The sequence below is a fragment of the Prinia subflava genome, chromosome 15 (assembly GCF_021018805.1).
Source record: "Prinia subflava isolate CZ2003 ecotype Zambia chromosome 15, Cam_Psub_1.2, whole genome shotgun sequence".
Taxonomy (NCBI): domain Eukaryota; kingdom Metazoa; phylum Chordata; class Aves; order Passeriformes; family Cisticolidae; genus Prinia; species Prinia subflava.
In genome coordinates, this window is record NC_086261.1 from 3219848 (window position 1) to 3238582 (window position 18735).

Sequence of the window (18735 nt, forward strand, 5' to 3'; positions counted from 1 at the left end):
TATTTTGCACTTGCAAATCTTCATGTGTGTATCAACAAAGATTTGATTGATCTTTTTCTCAAGGAGAGTTTAGGAAAATGTGGTCTCAAAATCTGGTAACTGAAAGAAAATTCTGCTTGGAAACTAAATTGCAGAGTTGTCTTGTTGCATTTGAAAGGAGAGTTTAGAGATAAATCATCTATGAATTTTATGTTAATTCTGTACCTTCATCAACTGAAGTACAGAGTATATCCTAGTTAGAAACATTACAATGAGCCATCTAAAAGTGGAGGGTTTTATTCTTTTAAACTCACTCATCCATTACAAGTTTTCTGCATCTTGTGCTTGAGGTAGCTTGAGACAAAGGCTCAGTAGTCTGTATTTTAATTACAGATTTGCTTGCATTTCATTCCGTCGTGTTTGATTCATTCCAGCTTTAAAAGATTCCAGTAAGAGATCCATTAACAGCGACTGGAAAATTGAGCTTCCTGGTGAGTTCCAGATCGCAGGCACCACTGTCCGGTACGTGCGAAGGGGGCTGTGGGAGAAAATCTCTGCCAAAGGACCAACTAAAATACCACTGCACTTGATGGTAACTTTATATCCTTTGTTTGTGTTTCTTAAGTGATGCAACAGAAAGGATTTATATCCTAGCTGAAAGTTAAATTTTGTTTGTTTGCTTCCTCACCACAGCGTTCTTTTGCAGCATTGCAGGGGCCAGAGAAGCCCAGCTCCCTACTCAAAAAGTGATGCTCCATTCTGGGAGAACAGGCAGTGTCCCTTTCAGCTCCTGTCCAGTGCAGGATATCCCTGTAATGTGTCACAGACAGGTCCATTCTAGAGGATGAGGGTTCCCAAGGACCTTTCTCACTTCCTGGAATCACACACATAATAGCAGATTTGCTGAAATATCTCTTCATCTTATGCCACAGTGTATTCTGTGTTTAAGTACTCTGTTCTCTAAGAGAAGAAGTGCAGATCTAGCATGAACAGACAATATATGTGAATTTGAATCTAAGTAATGGCTTGATTACACACAGAAATATTCATTGTTTTCTCTATATTTTTTTAAATTGTATGTCATTTAAGGTGTTTTTTGACATTTTTCCCTAATGTTCAGCATAGCCTTTCTGTTAACCCAGCTTGGTATTTTATGAACAGCCACGTGGCTGAACATGAATGAGAAGTCCACAGGGGTGAGCAGAGCAGAGCTGTGGGCCCAGAGCTGTCACTGGTGGGTGGTGGGGTGGCCCATGGGCCTGTCCCTTAATGCTGGTGTAACCTTTACATTTGTATCTGTGAGACATCTCTGATAATGCCTGTCTCATATACCTGTTCCTGTTTAAAAGGAAGCTTTACAGGTTCTGTAGCAAGGTTTGCTTAGAAAGTATATTAGTTTTTTCATTGTTTCCTGTAACTTTTTGTTGTATTCCATTTTTTTCTGTGCTGTTTCTTCTCCTTGTGACTTTTTGCCATGTTTGTTCTCTGAAGACTGTCTGTAAGCACTGCTAAAAATCAGCATTCTCTCCCTTCCCTCACCTGATTTTTTTGGCTTGCTGGTGTTCGTTGTGCAACACTTCTGACCCAGTTTGAAAAGCTCCAAAGATGCCTGAACTTTTCACATGCACAAAAAGCTGACAGTAATATCCACTTTGTCAGTGCCTTCTTGGTGTCAAAGTCTGCTGCACAGGAACGTTTTGTCTTTGCTTTCTCAGACAGATGAGTGAGTTTACAGGCTCACAGACCAGTGATTCAGAGAGGTTACAGGTGGAATAGTTGCAGGGTTGGGCACACCAGCACCTTCCTGGCTCACCCATGTAATCCAGGGTGTGCCCTCTCAAAGGGGTATTACAGGCACCTTCTTCACCATCAGAAACATCAGCTTCTGCTTGACTTTGGCCTTAACACAAGCCTTCCCTCCTGAAAACAGGACTCTGAGAAAGTATCTGGTACTGCCAAGGTCTTCCCAAGCTCATGTCAGAAACAGGAGTTGCACAGGTACCGTTTGGGAAGATGCTGTGCAGGGCTCCTTTGGCAGCTCTTGGAACCTTCCAGGGCATTACTTGGTTGAGGTCCACTGCAGTAAAATCAGGTTATTGTCATTTTGTGAACCTCAGCATCAGCAGAGCTTTGTTTTTAAAGAAATACTCAGTTCCCCTTTGTTAAGGAGTAAATAGCTGTAATAGGGAAGGAGTGATTTTGAGCCATGAGTGTCCTGTCCAGATACAGACAGGCCCTTTCAGCAGACATAAGCAGAGGAAATGTTCCTTCTTCACCTTCCTTCACAGAAATGATTAAAAATGAGGAATGTAAAAATTACCAGACTATTAAAAAACATATGGTTTAAAATCACTGCCAGTGGTAAACAAAGCACATTGTGAAGTCTTTGCTTCAGATCAGATACGAATCTTTTCCTTGATACAGGGTGGTAGATTTCATTCTTTCAGCACAAGAAAGGCAGGATGGTTACCAGTTCCCTCTAAATAGAAAACTGTTGTTCAAACAGTGGTGGAATACACTGGACTGACAAAGAGCCAGAAGCTTCAGTCAGTCCATTGTGACCTGCATTTGAAACCAATTATACACACATACACACCCCCCAATTATAGATGGCTACGAAATTGCATGAAATTGGTTTCATATGGCCCTTTAGATTCACTAGTCTTGCACCCATATTGAGATAATAAGGATTTCTTTTTAGGAGCTGGTTTTTAATACTTGAGGCATTTCTCCAAGTGCGTTGCTCTGTGTGTATTTCTTGGAGAAACTGATGTTTGTGTAAGTAGGCCTGTGCTAGTCCTCCTTGTGCAACAGAGGACAACCAAACACTCCCAGGCAGAAGGGGGCTTTAGACAAGGCTGGCTGATCAGTTCTGTAGAACAGGAATTCACATCCCCTGCACTTCAAGAAAGCCAGAGCAGGGCTCGAGCTCCCTGCCTCTGACTGCCTGGTATTTGAATTGTGTTTAAAAAATACAACATTCATCTTTGAAATTGTAGTGATGGCTTGCTGGTTTCAACCCTGGTATTCAGTCCTGGTAGTGAGGCTCCCTCTGTAGCTGAAGCAAAATCATGTCTTTGTTCCCCACATCTTCTGGAAGAGGCTCATGTGCCCAGGGTTCTGCCCTGTGCAGAGCAGCTCATGGGTGCTGGGTTTGTGGAGCCCCTCCAGTGTTCACAGCACAGGCTGCCAGGACCCCTTCTTTCAGCACATTTGTTTGGTTGAATGAGTTCCCAACAGCTTTAGTGAGATTATTGGTTAAGTAGGAATGATTTGTGCAAATCTGAAGGGGAAACAATTATTGTTGGGAGAAAATAGCATTTGCAAATTTCTTTTTTCAAGTGGGCAGCTGCTTGCTCCACTTAGGAGAGTCCTGCTTAAAATACCTATTTGATAAGGCATTGCTCCTATTTCAGTAGGTGACTAAAGCCAGCACAATTCACCTGTCTAATGCTACTCAGATCATGGAATAAGAGGTATAAATAAGTTTAAAGCCACAGCCTGAACGTTACAGTAGTACTTCTATGGCATTTGTTAATACTGAGGTAACTCAGATTCCATGGACCCCGTCCTCCATGGGATGGATATCTTCCAATCAGTTCTGGCTCAAGCCAGGGAAAGTGAGAGCCAAATGAAGTCCAGCATGTAAATCAAAACAGGACCAGTACTCTCATCTGCCTATGGTGAAAACACAAACATTTTTCTCTGTTCCTTTGTTAATAGTCAGGGGATTTTGGAGCAGGACACTGGAGACATCACAAGTGGTTCCATAGAAAGTAGCCTGCTGTTGGAAGCAGGTTTATGTTCCTCTAGCAGTACACAGAGATGATAATACATGTTGCCAGCAGCTGTATGATATGGCTTTTGCTTGTCATCCAGTTTTCTGAGACCTACAACCCTGCTGCTACAGCTTGTCAGCAGGAATAGCCATGCTTGCCCTGAGTGCCACATTCACCAGGAGACAAGGGACTTTTTGTGCAGTAGTTGTTTTGGCTCTGAGAAGCATCACCTTGTTCTTTCAGATATTTAACTCTAGATGCTCTTTAAAATAGTGGTTATATGAAAAGTGTTGATTTAATGCTTTCTGTCGTCTTTCTCTTTGAATAGCCACTGTCCTGCTGATTACACGAGGCTGAAAGTTATGCCTTGAATTCCAGGTTTAGACATCCCTGTGGCTGCTGTAAATATTCACAAATGATAAGCAGTTCTTGCTCCTGCAGCTGCCCTGTTTTACCAGTACTGTTGTAATTTAAGTTTTCTAGATACAGACATGGTTGCCTTTCACAAGGTATTTGTATTTCAGGAATTTTTTCCTGAGCCAGCATTTCCAGCAGTGCTATCTCACAGCTCTGTTGGCTCTCCCAGCACAGTGTGTTGCAACAGCCTCTCTTTTCCTGCCGACCCAGGTGCTGTTATTCCATGACCAGAATTATGGAATTCATTATGAATACACCATCCCTGTAAACTATACTGCTGAAAACAGAAGCGAGCCAGAAAAGCAGCAGGATTCCTTGTACATCTGGACACACAGTGGATGGGAAGGATGCAGTGTGCAGTGTGGAGGAGGTAGGGACATTGGTGGGAATCCCTGTGTGGTGTTTGCAGGCTCCAGCCACAGGAGAGGTGGAAATTGGCCATGAAAATGGACTTGGCCACAATGAATTCAGTGAAAGCTCGTTCTCACAGCCCTCCCAGCTCTGATCCCCGTCTCCACAGTTAATTTCCAGCCAGCCTTTTGGCAGGGACACTGCTCTGTCACCTCAGGCCAGAGCTGCACCTGGGTTGCTGCTGCAAGGGCGGCTCTGGGCGCTGTGTGCAGCCCCTCCAGCCCTGTCACGTTCCTGGAGCAGCTCCTCTGCCAGGGAAAGGCACTTCCCTCCCCAGGGATGGAGCTGGGCTGGGCTGCTGTGAAGCTCCTGGGGATTGGCATCAGCTGCTCCCGTGCTGGCAGCCAGGAGCACAGGGCAAAGCTCCTTCCCCAGAGGATCCCTGGATGTGCCCAGACGGATCCTCTGGAGCCCTGGGGGAGCTGATGCTGTGAAACCAGAGACTGCTTTGTCAGACACTGTCCATTGCATTTTCAGTGCTGGAAGAAGTAGGTTGTTCCCTGAGGAAAATAGATCATTTCCAAGCATTCTGGGCAGTCTGTCTTCACCAGCAGACTCAGTTATTTATGATGTGACATGACAGAAGAGCTCATCTTCACATTTGTAGGCTCACTGCCCTCAGTGCACTGAAATTACTGATTTTTTTTCTGTAAATAGTACTCATTTTAGAATAGACACTTTACTCATGCATTGAAATAATAATTTTTAAGCCATTAAACCCTCACATGAGTGAAAAGGAAATTTATTTATGGCTCTTCTGATTTTTGTTGTAAGCCTGCTACAAATTTGAATTAAACCAGTGTCTGCCAACATGGTTCCCACCAGTAGTAGCTTGATAATTGGTCTTTTATTGTAGTTGTCCAATGCTTTTGCTACTTATCCAAGCTGAGAAGGGCCTTTCTCCTTTCCATACAGATGTTTTCATATTTTTTTATTAACAGAACGTGGGTTATTTTTTATTATCAGCTGCAGATGGTGAATAAACTCAATCTGACGCAGACTCAGGGTTAGAAAGTGAACCTGAGAAACCAAAATAATCAGCAGTAAGGCAAAGTCACACAACGCAGGAGTGGCACTTTCCTTGTCACATCAGTGGCACAGCTTTTCTGAAGGCACTCAGTGGAAGGCTGAACCCTGAGGTCCACACTGGACAAAACTCCTGATGCAGTTTATGTGAGGAATGCTGGCTTCTCCTGAGATGCCTCCTGCCACAAGGATTTTAAAACAGTGTATCTGGAGGAGCAGAAGATGAGAAGTAATTTATTTTGGTGGTTTTATTTTCTCTTTGTGAGATACAAACAAGCCCAGTTAATGACTCTTGAACCTCGGTCACTGCTTTTCATCCTGACTTCCTGCCTGGGGAGCAGCAGGAGGCAGCTGTCCTGTCATTATCAGTCACATTATCAGGGCTGGGAGGTGCTGTGACTTCAGCACATCTGCCCGACGTGATGACAGGGCACAGCTACCTGTGGAGGAGGAACCAGAAATGAAAACAAATTGTTTTAAAGCTCGTTTCCAAGTTAAACACTAGAAGGAGGAAGCCCAACTTGCTGCTCCAGTGAAACAGTCAATTGCATGATTATTGGGGGAAAGATTTGTAGCTTTTCTGGAAAAAAAATGACCCAAAACATGCCAGTACAAAGGTCAGGCAGCAGTGCAGAATAAGATTTCTTGCAGAGGTGGCAGAGTGCATCTGGAAGAGGGAGCAGGGAGCTCCAAGCGTTTGAGTTTAGGTTGGTGATGGTTTTGTTCAGAGTTCTTTCTGATTTGGCTTGCAGGTGAGAGGAGAACCATCGTGTCCTGCACTCGGATCGTTAACAAGACCATGACTGTGGTGAATGACAGTGACTGCCAGCGAGTGACCCGCCCCGAGCCCCAGGTCAGGAAATGTAACACACACCCCTGCCAGTCACGGTAAGAGTTCAACAGCACTAAAAACCAATCTCCCTTCCCTTCAGAAACTGCCCCTTTCCAAAGCCCCCATCTGGTGAGCACAGGGAAAATGGCTCAAAGTATCGGGACACGTTGTTAGCCGCAGTAAGCAGCTGTAATGTTCATTTCCTTTTGTTGAGCAGGTCAGATTTTCATTACCTCAGACAAAGCCCATTTAATTTGTGGTCAGTAAGGCCAGGTTCCATGCAGGCTGCCTTCATGCATTGTTTGGGGATGGTTTTCTTTTCTCCTTGGTTGCCTCCTGGGAACCAGAACAACTTACAGTATAAAGTTAGACAAGAGTACAGTGACTGCATATCTAACCTTTCTTTTTTTGAATCAGCACAGAATGGGATCTAATTAACTGTCAAACTGTACTACAAAAACCCTGAAGTCAGGAAATTAAATTATGATGAAACACATTTTAGATGCTTTCCTCAGTAAGGGTGCTTTTCTTCTCATTAGTTATTTGAGATCTCTAAAAATAATAAAAATATCTTTTTTGTAATTTGGCAAGCACTTTTAGCTGAATTAATTTTGATCTGTGTTATATTAAAGGAAGACATTTCTGGCCAAAATGACAAAAGGCGGGAAGGTAAATTAATTTGTTCAGTTTGTTTGCTAACAAAAAAGTTCTCTCTTGTTCTGTAGTGATGTTTAGCATTGTAGAATAGTGTAGAAACTCCAATTTTGATAGCAGTTAGAATAACACCAGGATCAGGGCTTTGGGCCATTCACTTGTGAATGTGGAACCAGTGATCCTTGTGGGTTTCTTCCGACTCTGAATATTCTGTGACAAAATCAATTTAGATAAACCTGAACAATACCTAAAAAAGCTTCAAACCAATCTGCTGGCTCCTGCATCTTGGATAATCAGACAAGCCAGGGAAATGCACCTACAGAGCTAATCCTGCTGGCAGAAACAATGGGGGAAACAACAAACAGCACACTTCCTTCTAATTAGACCCACACTGTGATTAAGTGCCCTGGAGCAGGGAAATGCAGTGTCAGCTCATCCATCAAGAGGGCTGGTTCAGGTTTCAGTTTCTGTCTGCACTGCCTGTTATTGCTGCTGTACAATCCTGTGGCTGTACAGCTTGCAGCACTGAAAGGTATAATGAGATACCCTGGTGTGTAAGGAGAGCCAAAATCCCCACGGCTTCAAGGAAACAACTGTCATTTCCATGAGGAAGTCCAGTGAGGCTGGGATTTCTGTCATGTCACTCTCTCAGAAAAAACCAAGAAGTTTCTGCTTGTGTTGCTGCCCTGGCAATGAAGGATTTCTCCCAGACCTTTTGGAAATCTGTTGAGAGTAGACTGGAGTGAGCCCAGGCAGATAAAGGAGGGGTTCCAGGTAGCAGAGATGAAGAAAAGCAACTTAAAAAGTTCTGGAAGACATGGGCAGCTTCTGCCTCTAGCAGCAAGGACAGGAGGTCCTGGCCGTGAGCTCTGTCACAGCCCTGAGAGCCACAGTGGGCTCTGAGGGTCTCCATGACCCCGAGCCCCTCGGGAGGTGTCTCTGGTGCCCTCCCACCATGGCATTGCTGCCTGTCCAGGTTAAATCACACAAAACCTCCTGAGAAGGGAGTGCTCTCCTCCTGTATCCAGCCTGTGTTCCTTTGGGGAGTTGTGTCCAGCCCTTAGTGTGATTCCAAGGTCTCTTTTCTGTGTGGAGTCCCAGGCAGCTGCTGGGCTCAGCTCTGCCCAGCTGCAATGAGCTCTGGCACAGGGACACTCTCGTTGGCCCATTTTTTTTTCAGGGCAGTGACAGTAGACACTGAATGTGCTTAGAACCTGGAAAGGCCACAGAATCCTTGCTGATGATCTGATAGACCACACTCCCTCACTCCCTCCGTGTAGACTACACTTTCACACTTAACATGCTTTTAACTGGAAACATTTTCAGAAGCACATTCTCTGTGCCTCTGTAGAATTTAAATTTCCACTTGCGTTTGCCCACCCAGACATTAGAAATGCATGCTTAGCATATTCTCTGACCAAGAACATCTTAAAGAAACCATTCTCTTTCACCATGTCAATGCTTTTTTTATGAGCCCAGAATTTGTTTTAGGGTTTCAAGTAAAATTATTGTAGCATCTTGTTACAATAAGGTCCTTTCCCGTTTCCACTCAGACCTAAGCCCTTCACCTGAGTTCAGAAGGGGGAACAATGCTCTCCTTTCTCTAGTGAACCTGCTCTGTTTTGTGCATTTTGAATTGCATTTGCACTTTCACTCAAAATTTAGGAGAATCACCTTTCAGAGTATTTATCTCTGGAGAGGGGTCTTTTGGCCAGCACAGGACTGGGTCAGAGGACACTCAGTCTCTGTTTCACTTTTGGATGGGCTGTGTGACTTTAATTCACTATCCCACACTGTCCCTTTGTTTCTTTTCTCAATCCATGTATAAGCTAGATTGCAAACTCTTTGGGATGGGGTGAGATCATATTGTTTAAGTGGAGGAAAAGGCTGTTGAGATTGAAATAAAATTTAAAAAAATAGTTACCCGCATTTATAAAGTGATCAGGAGGAAGAAAGGGTATGTTATTAATAACAGTGTCTTTCTTCCAGCACGATCCCAAAGTGCTTTGTAAATTATATATCCCTTTGAACTTCAGCCACCTCTCAGGAGAGCCAAATAATGTAGGGCAGGGGACAGTACGTTCATGAGGCCAAGGAGAAGATTGGAATTCTCCAACTGCAACCCAGCATCTGAGAAAAACAAAGCAGGATTTAAAACTTGATTGGACACACTGACATGTTTTAAAATTAAACGTCAGAGAAGAGAATTTTCTTAAGGATTTTGTTGAAACTGGCAAAAATAAAAGAATCTTTCATTCTTTATTATTGTTACTCTTTCACCTTTTAAAAAAAATGCCTCTTTTTCTTCCTATTTTATTTTTTATGTTCCTTGACCCTCTTTTTCCATTAAATTCTTTACAGCTTCCTTTCCTGTCCCAACTGCACCCTATTAGCACCTCTTTATTCTAATCCTTTGCCTAGCTCTTTAGATATTTTTTACAAAACCCCGCTGTAACCAGATGGAATCTGGATTCCTGCGTATGGGCCGCTTCCAGCACGCCGAGCACCAACCCCAATCCACGGCAGAGCCGGCCCTGGGCTGGCACCAGACTCAGAAATCACAGATCACATCAGCTGTTTTCACTGAAAACACGGCTGGGCCAGTGGCCACACACTCCTGCATGCATGCTTGGGTCTGTGGCTAGGAAACTGCTCCCCTCCAACGCAGGAAAAGCACCAAAACCACAAGAAATTCCCCAACCCTTGGGCTTGTAATGGACTGTGTGCAAATGCTGGTAATTTTTCTCCTCTTTGCTGTAAGAGATTTTAGGAGAGGTTGAGTCCTTTCAGGGGCTTGCAGAATGTTTGGTGACATGGATGCTGAACTGCAGCATAAAGGCCAGAAATCCCTGGCTGCATCTACAAAAAACCAGGAGACCCTGAGCCCTTCATTTCACTGTTCAGGACTTGAAAATATCTCCTGAGCCCAAGGGTTAGTTCTGTGTTACCACCAGCAGCATATCTGAGACTCCTTTCTGTAAGCTGAGCTTTTCCACAGGCCCCTTCCCTCACTAGAAGGCTCTCCTGTGATCTTGATGTTCAGAGTCTTATTTCCAGCCTAAGTTACTCATTGTCATTTTCAGCCCTTTCTTTTTTTGTGCATCAGCTCCGTTGCTTTTCTTACACAGTATTTTCCCTCCCTTCCTCTCTGCCTTGGGCTGTTTGCCACAGGATACAACAAACCATTGTATCTCCTCCTTCCATCATTTTTCTGGGCTAAATCCATTACTTTAGCTTCTTGTTGCTTTTTTCATGGCTGCATCATATTTGTGGCTTGCAGTCATTTGAGATGTTTTCCTCCTCATTCATTTCATTGTATGACCCCTCCTTTAACACAGAAATGCTTGTTATTGGTCCCTGAGCACTCAGCCTTGCACTGTGTGCTGTTTATTTCCATCCTAGCTTTGTTATTGCACTACCCAAGGTTATTCAGTTCTTCCTGTGTGACATCCTAATCCTCTGAGGCATTGACACTGCTTCTAGGCTTTGTATTGTCAGCATTTTCCTCAATTTTTCAGCACTTTTCTTCTTTTCGTGCCAAGGTCATTAATGAGCATACTAAATTAGATCAAATGCAAGATAGATCTTTCAGGAAGCCCCCTAGTAACTGATCTGAATTCCTTTCATACCTGATACTCCTTTGCAGCACTAAAGGTAGATGGCAGGCCAGCTCTCACCTCTGTATGAATTACACAATTATATCTGTGTTTCCCAGCATGTCACCTGTAAGCATTTCCCACACAGCAAAAGGAGCTCTTCACCAAACAGATTAAATCTACCACATTTCCTTTGTCTGGAAAACCAGTTATTTTAGCCAGAGAAATGCAGCCTTGCCTGGAGGAAGCCCATCTTGCATCCTTTTACCACCATGTCCTTGATTATTGTCACCCTCCAAATCAGCTGGCACACTGCTGAGGTCAGCTCTGTGGTTACATGGATCATTTCCTTCTTTCTTTCTTACCTTTCTTCTCTTTCACTTTTCCATCCATGGGCTGGAATCCAGCACCAGGCTCTCCAAGGGCTCACACACCTCAACTGTGCCCACCGGGGAAAAATGAAGCCAGTTCTGAGTCAGTCATGGCCCCAGTTAGTTCAGCACCTCAAAAATGTGTCCAAGGGCTGGGGAGTGCCAAAATAAAGGTGCCTCAGTGTGTGATGGTTGATAGTGCCCATTGCTTTGATTCCTGCTCTGATTTAAACTCAGGGTGTGTATCCATGTGACCTTGCTGACTGAATGTCCCTCTAGACCCCACCATATCCCTGTGACAGGGCTCTGTTTAGCAGCCCAGGAATACAGAAATCAGAATAATACAGAAATCATTCTGTCTCCCTAACTCTGGGCTGTTTGCACCACATTTCTGTGTGTTCTCATCACAGGTAGATGGGAAGCAAGACAATTTTAGATTTATTTTGTGAGGTGGTAGTCTTGCAAATAGTAGAATTTGGGGGGAAAAGTATGATGGAAAACTCTGAGGATGTCAGCAAATTACCCACAGGGCTGCATAGAAATTGCACTAAACTGGAGGGATGTGGGTGTTTGTTAACTGAAGGGGCTGAGCTGGACATTCAGTGGCTCCAAATGGGTCAGTCCTTTCATTAATGCAGTCAGGTTCTTCTGGAACCTCTACAAGTGTTTATCATCCATAAGGTTTAAGCCAACAGGTTCAAATCCTTGTCTGTGCCTTGTGCTGAGAAACATCTTTGATGTGCATTGGATTTGGTTACATGAAAAAAAAAGAAAAGAAGGAGCAGCCGTGGGGAGGGTTCCATTTTAGCCTGGAAATCTGGCATCAGTAGTAATGTTAGCACCCTCTGATCCAAGGAGGCACCACGTAAGAGCTCATTTTGAAGTACTTCCCAAAGCTGGAGTTGGGATCTCCAGAATCAGCTTGAGCTTAATGAATTTGCCAGGACTGTGCTGGACAGGCTGGAGCAGGGAATGCTGCGCTCTGGTGGCAGCTCCTCGGGGGCACTGCCTGCAGTGGGGCTCCCGTGGGCTTTGCAGCAGCAAAAGCCAAAATTCTGCAGACCAGAAAACCTGAAACACTCCTGGCACCTCTGTGAGGGGTGGCTGATGTCCTGCTGTGGGCACATCTGGGGCCCAGGTCCGTCGATGGTGATCCCCATCCACCAAAAGGAGACAGAAACTCCTGTGCTCCAGCTTGTAGGCAAGTCAATCAAGTACCAATCAGTGGCTAATTAGCCACTGAAAGACAATTTGCCTGTATCTTCCAGTAAATCCAGCAACTCAGCTCAATGGAGCAGTTCTGGCAGAGAAGGCTGGGGAACAGACAGTGTAGAATGAAAAGTGCTTGTTGGCTTACAAATGCATTTACCTCAAACCATCCAAGATGAGTTACTAGAGCAGGAGTTAATTTGGCCTTATTTTCCTCATGGAGTCATGAGACAGGGCCCTAGCTTTGCTGTAAACACCCAGGCTGGCTCCCATCGTGTTCTTTCCCAGTGCAATCTTTGACTCACCAACCTTGTGGTTGACCATTGCCTTGTTTTAAAATGTTACATGATCTGTGCTGCTTTGTTTTGAGGCTCTTCAGGCCTCAAAGTGCAGTTCTAACCCACAGAAAAGGATTAGCAGGATAATACAGCAAAACACTTAATTGTGAAATCCCCTCCTCCTGCTGCCTGCTGTGACGATCTTCACAGTTTGCATCCTGTGGTGGGAGCCCAGAAGAAGGCACTGCCCTCCTGGAAATGGAGCTGCAAACCAGTTGTCCCATTAAAGCTACACCTGCCATGGAGGTGGGTAGGGGAAACTCAGTGCAGAGGAGCCCTGAGAATGCTGAAATTCTGTCCCTTGGTGCCAGCCAGCAGGACACCTTCTCACACCAGCCCCACACCCTCTAAAACAGAGATCTGCTCATCTCAGGGAGAAGGAGAGGGAATACAATGGATTCCATTTAAAAAAGAACTTCCCGAGGTGTATGTAGATTATAAAACATTGTTCCATGGCTGATCTTATTGGTGGGGGGAGAAAAAAAGCTGTCAAAATTATAATCACTAAAGAAAAAAGAAACGTGTGTGAGTGAAAGTTGGCAAGTCTGTTAGCAGAATGACTACTGTACTGGAAAATTACTGAGCACTGTTTATAAAGGCAATCAGACAGGAATGTTAGTCTTGGAGTCCTACTTTCGACATCAGCAGCTGTATTATTCTACTAGATTCCTTGTACTTCTCTCAAAAAAAGGAAAAAAAAGCCTTCCAGTGACTGGGTGTGGCACAACCTGTTCCCAAAAGACAAAATTCACCTGATTGTTTTGAGCCCAGTGCAGCAGAGAGGTGGGAGAGAGCTTCAGGAGTGTGTGGGGAGAGGACAGTCCAACAGCAGGGTGTGTTTCATAGAAAACACAATTCCATTTTTAAAGAGACTTTTCTTCTACATAGTTGAGCATGAGCTTGGTTTGACAGCTATAAGTAAAGTATATCTGTCAGTTCCACATGACTGATTCTCAGAAATCTTTTCCAATTCTCCGTGCTAAAATTATCCAGTGTAAAAGCCTGGCCCTGCTGGAAGTTGGTCTGAGTTTTGCCTAAATCAGTAGAGACACAGTTTCATCCAGGTGCCTCAGAACACTAAGAGTGATTTTGACATGATTTTGCATCACAAGCTGGTGCTAAAGACAACCAGTGCTAACTGGGCATGGAGTTGTCCTCACCTGTGGATTAAATCAAAAGGTTTTCAATAAAATCTATTAGAAATAGAACCCTCAGATTACAGGGCTTTAGAAATGTTTCTGTCACAGCACTTTTTCATATATGGTTTGTGCCAAGGTCATTAATGAGCATAACTAAATTAGATCATTAATTAATTAAATCCAATTTCCTCTGATGCTTTACTCAGCAGTAGTACAGGCTCTAAACTGGTTGTAGGTAAGAGCCAGCTCTAAAAAGCAGGTTTCATAACAAAAAAAAAAGTGTTATTGCAAACATGTCTTTGGTCATAGCCAAGCTGTTACTGTGAAAGCAGGGAAATAAATGTCACTGTAGCATTGGGAAAGCAACAAAAGTACCCTGTAGGTAGTGAGGGGTTTGTGAACATGGCATGGATGTGCAGTGGGTGGAAGAGAACACACTGTTCCTCTGCAGGGCTCAGGACAGAAACAACCAGGGAAATTTAATGGGCTGCAATATTTACCCCAGAAGATGTAATGGCTTTATGTTATAAGAGGCTGCAAATCTTTGAAAAGTGACCTCATGTCTTTTGATTGCACTCCCTCACCCCCATCCTTCAGCCTTGATCCATTTTATCCTCCTAACATTTTTTTTTCCCAAATCTTTAGCTACAAGCCCTCATTTGCAGACATTCGTCTCCCCTGGGTTTATGTACATTGTACTGCAATTTTTTTCCTAGAAAATGTGGGAGTCTTAGGCAAGTAGGTAGAGTAGATAATTCAAGGTTAATGACTAATCCAGACCATAGAAAGATCAAATGATGAACTGAATCTCCAAAAGATATTTCAAGTTTGCTCCAGGGGCCTGCCAGATGAGTGTTGCCAAAGCAGATTAGAAGAAGAACTCCCAATTCCTCAGAAGAGATACTGAGAGGTCAGAGGTTGAGGAAGACTCAGAAGACAGAGATTTAGAGGAGCCCTCTCAGATTGCACATCCTGCCCATCCCAGCTTTTTGAAGCTTTTGAAAATCACACCCTTCTGGGCATATTTTAGCTAGAAAGACAGCCACTGACTGGGGTAAAATCTCTGCTTAAAAGCTCCTCACTTTCTTCCTGAACCTAACCACCAGCAGGGATCACTTAGCTCTTGAATCTTCTGTAGAGGTAAGATTACAAAAAGTAATAGCAGGGATGAAAGCATCCCTGTGGTTGTGAGAAAGATGAGTGTGTTTGTCACGTAAATCAGTGCTTGTTGGCAAAATGAGAGGCTCTCCTGGGAGCCCAGCTGGAGCATTCCCGTGGTCCCACAGAACACAGGTTATAACCTGGGAGGGAAAGACCAAACTGCAAAGAACTCTGGTGTCAAGCAATCCCCAAGATCAGTTTACAGGCTTAAAGTGTAACTGGAAGCCAAATGCTTTATATGATATACACAGGGCTTAGTGTACAGCAGTTAATTGGCTTAGTTAATAATACAGAGCCAGCCTGGGGTTTGGAGTTAGAACACTGCAGTTATTTTTGATAATCATAAGAAAAACACCTACCCTTTTTTAAAGAAAATCACCCTCTAAGTAGGTGCTGTTGTTAAACACTCAGGTGTGTTCAGAGGGTGTAATAACAGTGTAGAGACAAAAACCTACCTGTGGTGCAATTTAATAGTTACCATAATGGGATACTATTTGCACATCATACTTTTCTCCCCTCTGTGTGTATTACTTTCAAATAGTAATTCTGCTAATATCTTGCTGCAAATTCCTTCCAAAAATTTTAAACTGGCAGGAATTTTCATCTTTATCCATAAGTTCCTTGTCGTTCCATGCTGGTTGTGAGCATTGTTCAAATATAGTTGCAGTGTTCCTATGAGTTACAGGCACTAAAACAATATTTTCAGTGGCCTGTGAAGGAAAATGTGGGGGAACTGTGGGGGTTCAGGGCACTGCCAGGACTATATGTAAGACTCACTTTTACTTGTTTGTCAGATTGTTTTTACAAGCCATTGATTCAATATTTCGCTGGGAGGATGAACTTTGGTGGTCAAAGTGATCATCCCCTTGGTGCTTTTGAAAATAACCTACTTACATACTAGTATTATTCAGATATTTAATGTCACTCGTATCCTGGATGTGTAACTAAAACCACCACTTTAAAATAGCCTTTAATTTCTAAGTATTTTACTGTCATAGGCAGGGCAGAGTGGGCTGTGAGGTTTCAGAGATCCCTTTCAGCATTGCCCCACCTGATTTGTAAGCACAGGGTTGGGATCAGGAGGGGATGTAGTGGATGGTGGCTGAAGCTGACCTCTCCAGGGAAAAAGCTGGAGATTTTTCACCACAGACACATCTTTGTGTTGGTGCCCTGGGTCTCAGCTTGTTCCCTATGCAATCATTCTTCCCATGATGATAGTACTTTTTTTTTCTGTGCTAATTTTCTAGTTACAGTCTGTCAGGTGGTTTCTTCCCTCCACAAGAACAATAAACAAAAAAAGAGAAAGGAATTCTCCTTCCTAAAAGGAAAACCATAACCTTTCTTCTTAAGGCATCTTGGAAATAGTTGGCATGCTCTGTGCTGCCCATCCTAAATGCAAGCTCACAGCCAGCCTCTGCCAGGAATGTATTTTTATCTTTCTCCTTTGCTTTCAGCCCCTTTCTCTTTTTCTTTTGCCAGTAGCTGTAGATCACAGTGAGAGCACAGTGCTGAAGTGAGCATTAGCTGAGTGGAGCCTGGACAGCCTTTCCCAGCCCTCTGACTCACATTCAGCTCATAAAGCACAGACATTTTGTCCCCTGCAGGCCTTTGTCAAGAGGTTCCTTCCCCCACGTGGATAATTCCCTCATGTTTGCTCCAGCAGGGCAGAGCCCAGCTGATACCAAGGGGGCCTGGCTATTAATTTTCATGAATACTGATTTCTGCACTTCAGGGCTATTTTTGTCAGTCTTTCAGCCCTAGTATTCAATTTCCCAGCTGCCATTCTCCCATTCCATCAGAGAAATACCAAGCCCTGGGCTGCAGAGATGCACCAAAACTGCAGCCTGGAGAAACAGGTTTGGTGTCTCACCAGCTGTTTTAGCCAACAGAAATTCAGAGATGTGTCAGTCAACTGCTTTAATGCACAGAACATTTGAGCAGGGCCCTGTTCCACAAAAGACAGGTGGTCTGTCTGTCCAGTCCTGCTCAAACCAAATGGCTTCTGCCCTCACTGTAAGCACAGTCATGGCATTTACAAATGAATTCATGACAATTGCAGCAGGTGAAGATGTTTCTACAAATGGTGCTGAACTGATTTCCCTCCCTTCAGGAATGGGAAGATGGGAAACAGTTGTTTAATTCATTTCAGAGAAGTAACACCCAGCAGCTTGAAAAGAAAGTGGTGAATACGTTGCTCTACCTGTATTGCAGGAGTCTCCAGCAGAATAAAATAGTATTTCTGAGCAGACCTATTTTTGAGAAGTCTTGTTTGGGCCACTCACCATAATAGACAGCCCAGGATTGGGTGACAAGTAAAAGATTCATGGTGTAAGGATACTAATCTGCATGACAGTCCTGAATAACAGGTTAGAAGGTCAATTGCCTGGTGAGAAAGGCATGAGAGCCTTCTGCTGCTCAGTGGCTGCACAATTATTGCTCCAGCCCCTCACTCCATCCAGGAATTCCTGTAATTACAGAGAACATGCTCCTCACTGACAGATTGCAGGAAGCTAAAGATCGATGCTGCTTTTCTTTTAGGAAAAAATGTCCTTCCCTCCATCCCTCCTCCTTCAGACCCTTCTTGGACACTTTATTCACTGCCCTGGAGCCCTGCTGGGGTGCTCCCAGCACTTGCAGAACAGTCTGCAGACGTGTCTGTCTGAGGGAAAAACCCAGTCCCACTGCAGAGAGTGGGGTTAAAGGGAATAATGCAGAGTTTGGGGGTTTGCCAGGAGGGAATATTCACTTGCACACTGACACTCCTGCTTTACACATGTCAGCTCCCAGAGGGCTCAGGGTGACAACAGCACAGCGCCATCAAAGCACCCACAGATCCAGGAGGAGCCGCCCATTTCTCACTGGTTTGAAGTGAAGCGTAATGTTTTATTCCAACAGTTTGCTAACATTTCTCCTCTGGCTTCTTCCCAGGTGGGTGACTGGCCACTGGAGTCCCTGCTCTGCCACTTGTGAGAAGGGAGTGCAGCACCGCGAGGTCACCTGCGTTTATCAGCTGCAGAACGGCACCTACGTCACCACCAGGGATCTCTACTGCCTGGGCAGCAAACCAGCCACGGTGCAGAGCTGTGAGGGACGGGACTGCCTCTCCATCTGGGAAGCATCAGAGTGGTCAAAGGTGGGAACTTCACTCCAGAAAGGAGCCAGACTGCTCAGAGCTCCAGATACACCGGCCTTAATCCATGGTTCTCGTGGTCATGATCCTCATAGCACTGGAGTGCTGGGCAGGACTCTCATCTGCTGAGATGAGCAGTGAGGAGCTGACATTTGGTTTCCAGACCAGATGGGTTAGTAAGGCAGGGTTTAGATATGCTCTAGTGGCTGTATCTTTCCATCTGAAAACTCTGACCAAGGAGGAAAAACGTTTCACTGACCTGAGGCCAGAAGTGCAGTAACCCAGGGCTCCTGGCTCCATTTAAATGTGGTGTGAAGAAATACCAGGCTTATCAGGCATCTGCATATTACAGAGAATGTTCAGGCTTTGGGTCCTATCCAGCCTTCTTTTGTGTGATTCCACTCAAGAATTCCACTCAACAAGAAAAAGCTGGTTATATTTTGTATAAAAGGTGCATCTCAGAGTTGCAGAGTTCAGAAATTTTCCTCAAGTGTTATGAATGAATTTCTGATGTAAATAATGGGACATCTAGACAGTTACCCTGTGTTTTGTTCAGCAGCAGAGTGATCTGGGAGTGTGCCTGCAGTTCATGAGCAGGACTGAGCCAGTGCAGGTCAGCTTTGTGTGTACCCACAGTCCTTACAGGGTGTCCATGTTCACTCTGATATTGTATTTTCTGGGCTCACCTGAGTG

General features: G+C 44.3%; 1 protein-coding gene across 2 annotated transcripts in view; it reads left to right on the top strand.

Moving 5' to 3' along the window:
- Positions 1-18735, top strand: part of ADAMTS17 (ADAM metallopeptidase with thrombospondin type 1 motif 17) — a 156075-nt gene that overhangs the window by 113519 nt on the left and 23821 nt on the right. For both annotated transcript variants that reach the window (XM_063412718.1, XM_063412719.1), the window contains 4 exons: positions 414-571; positions 4386-4545; positions 6365-6500; positions 17841-18045. In XM_063412718.1, coding sequence (XP_063268788.1) covers positions 414-571; positions 4386-4545; positions 6365-6500; positions 17841-18045 — 659 coding nt within the window. The remainder of the gene's footprint in view (positions 1-413; positions 572-4385; positions 4546-6364; positions 6501-17840; positions 18046-18735) is intronic.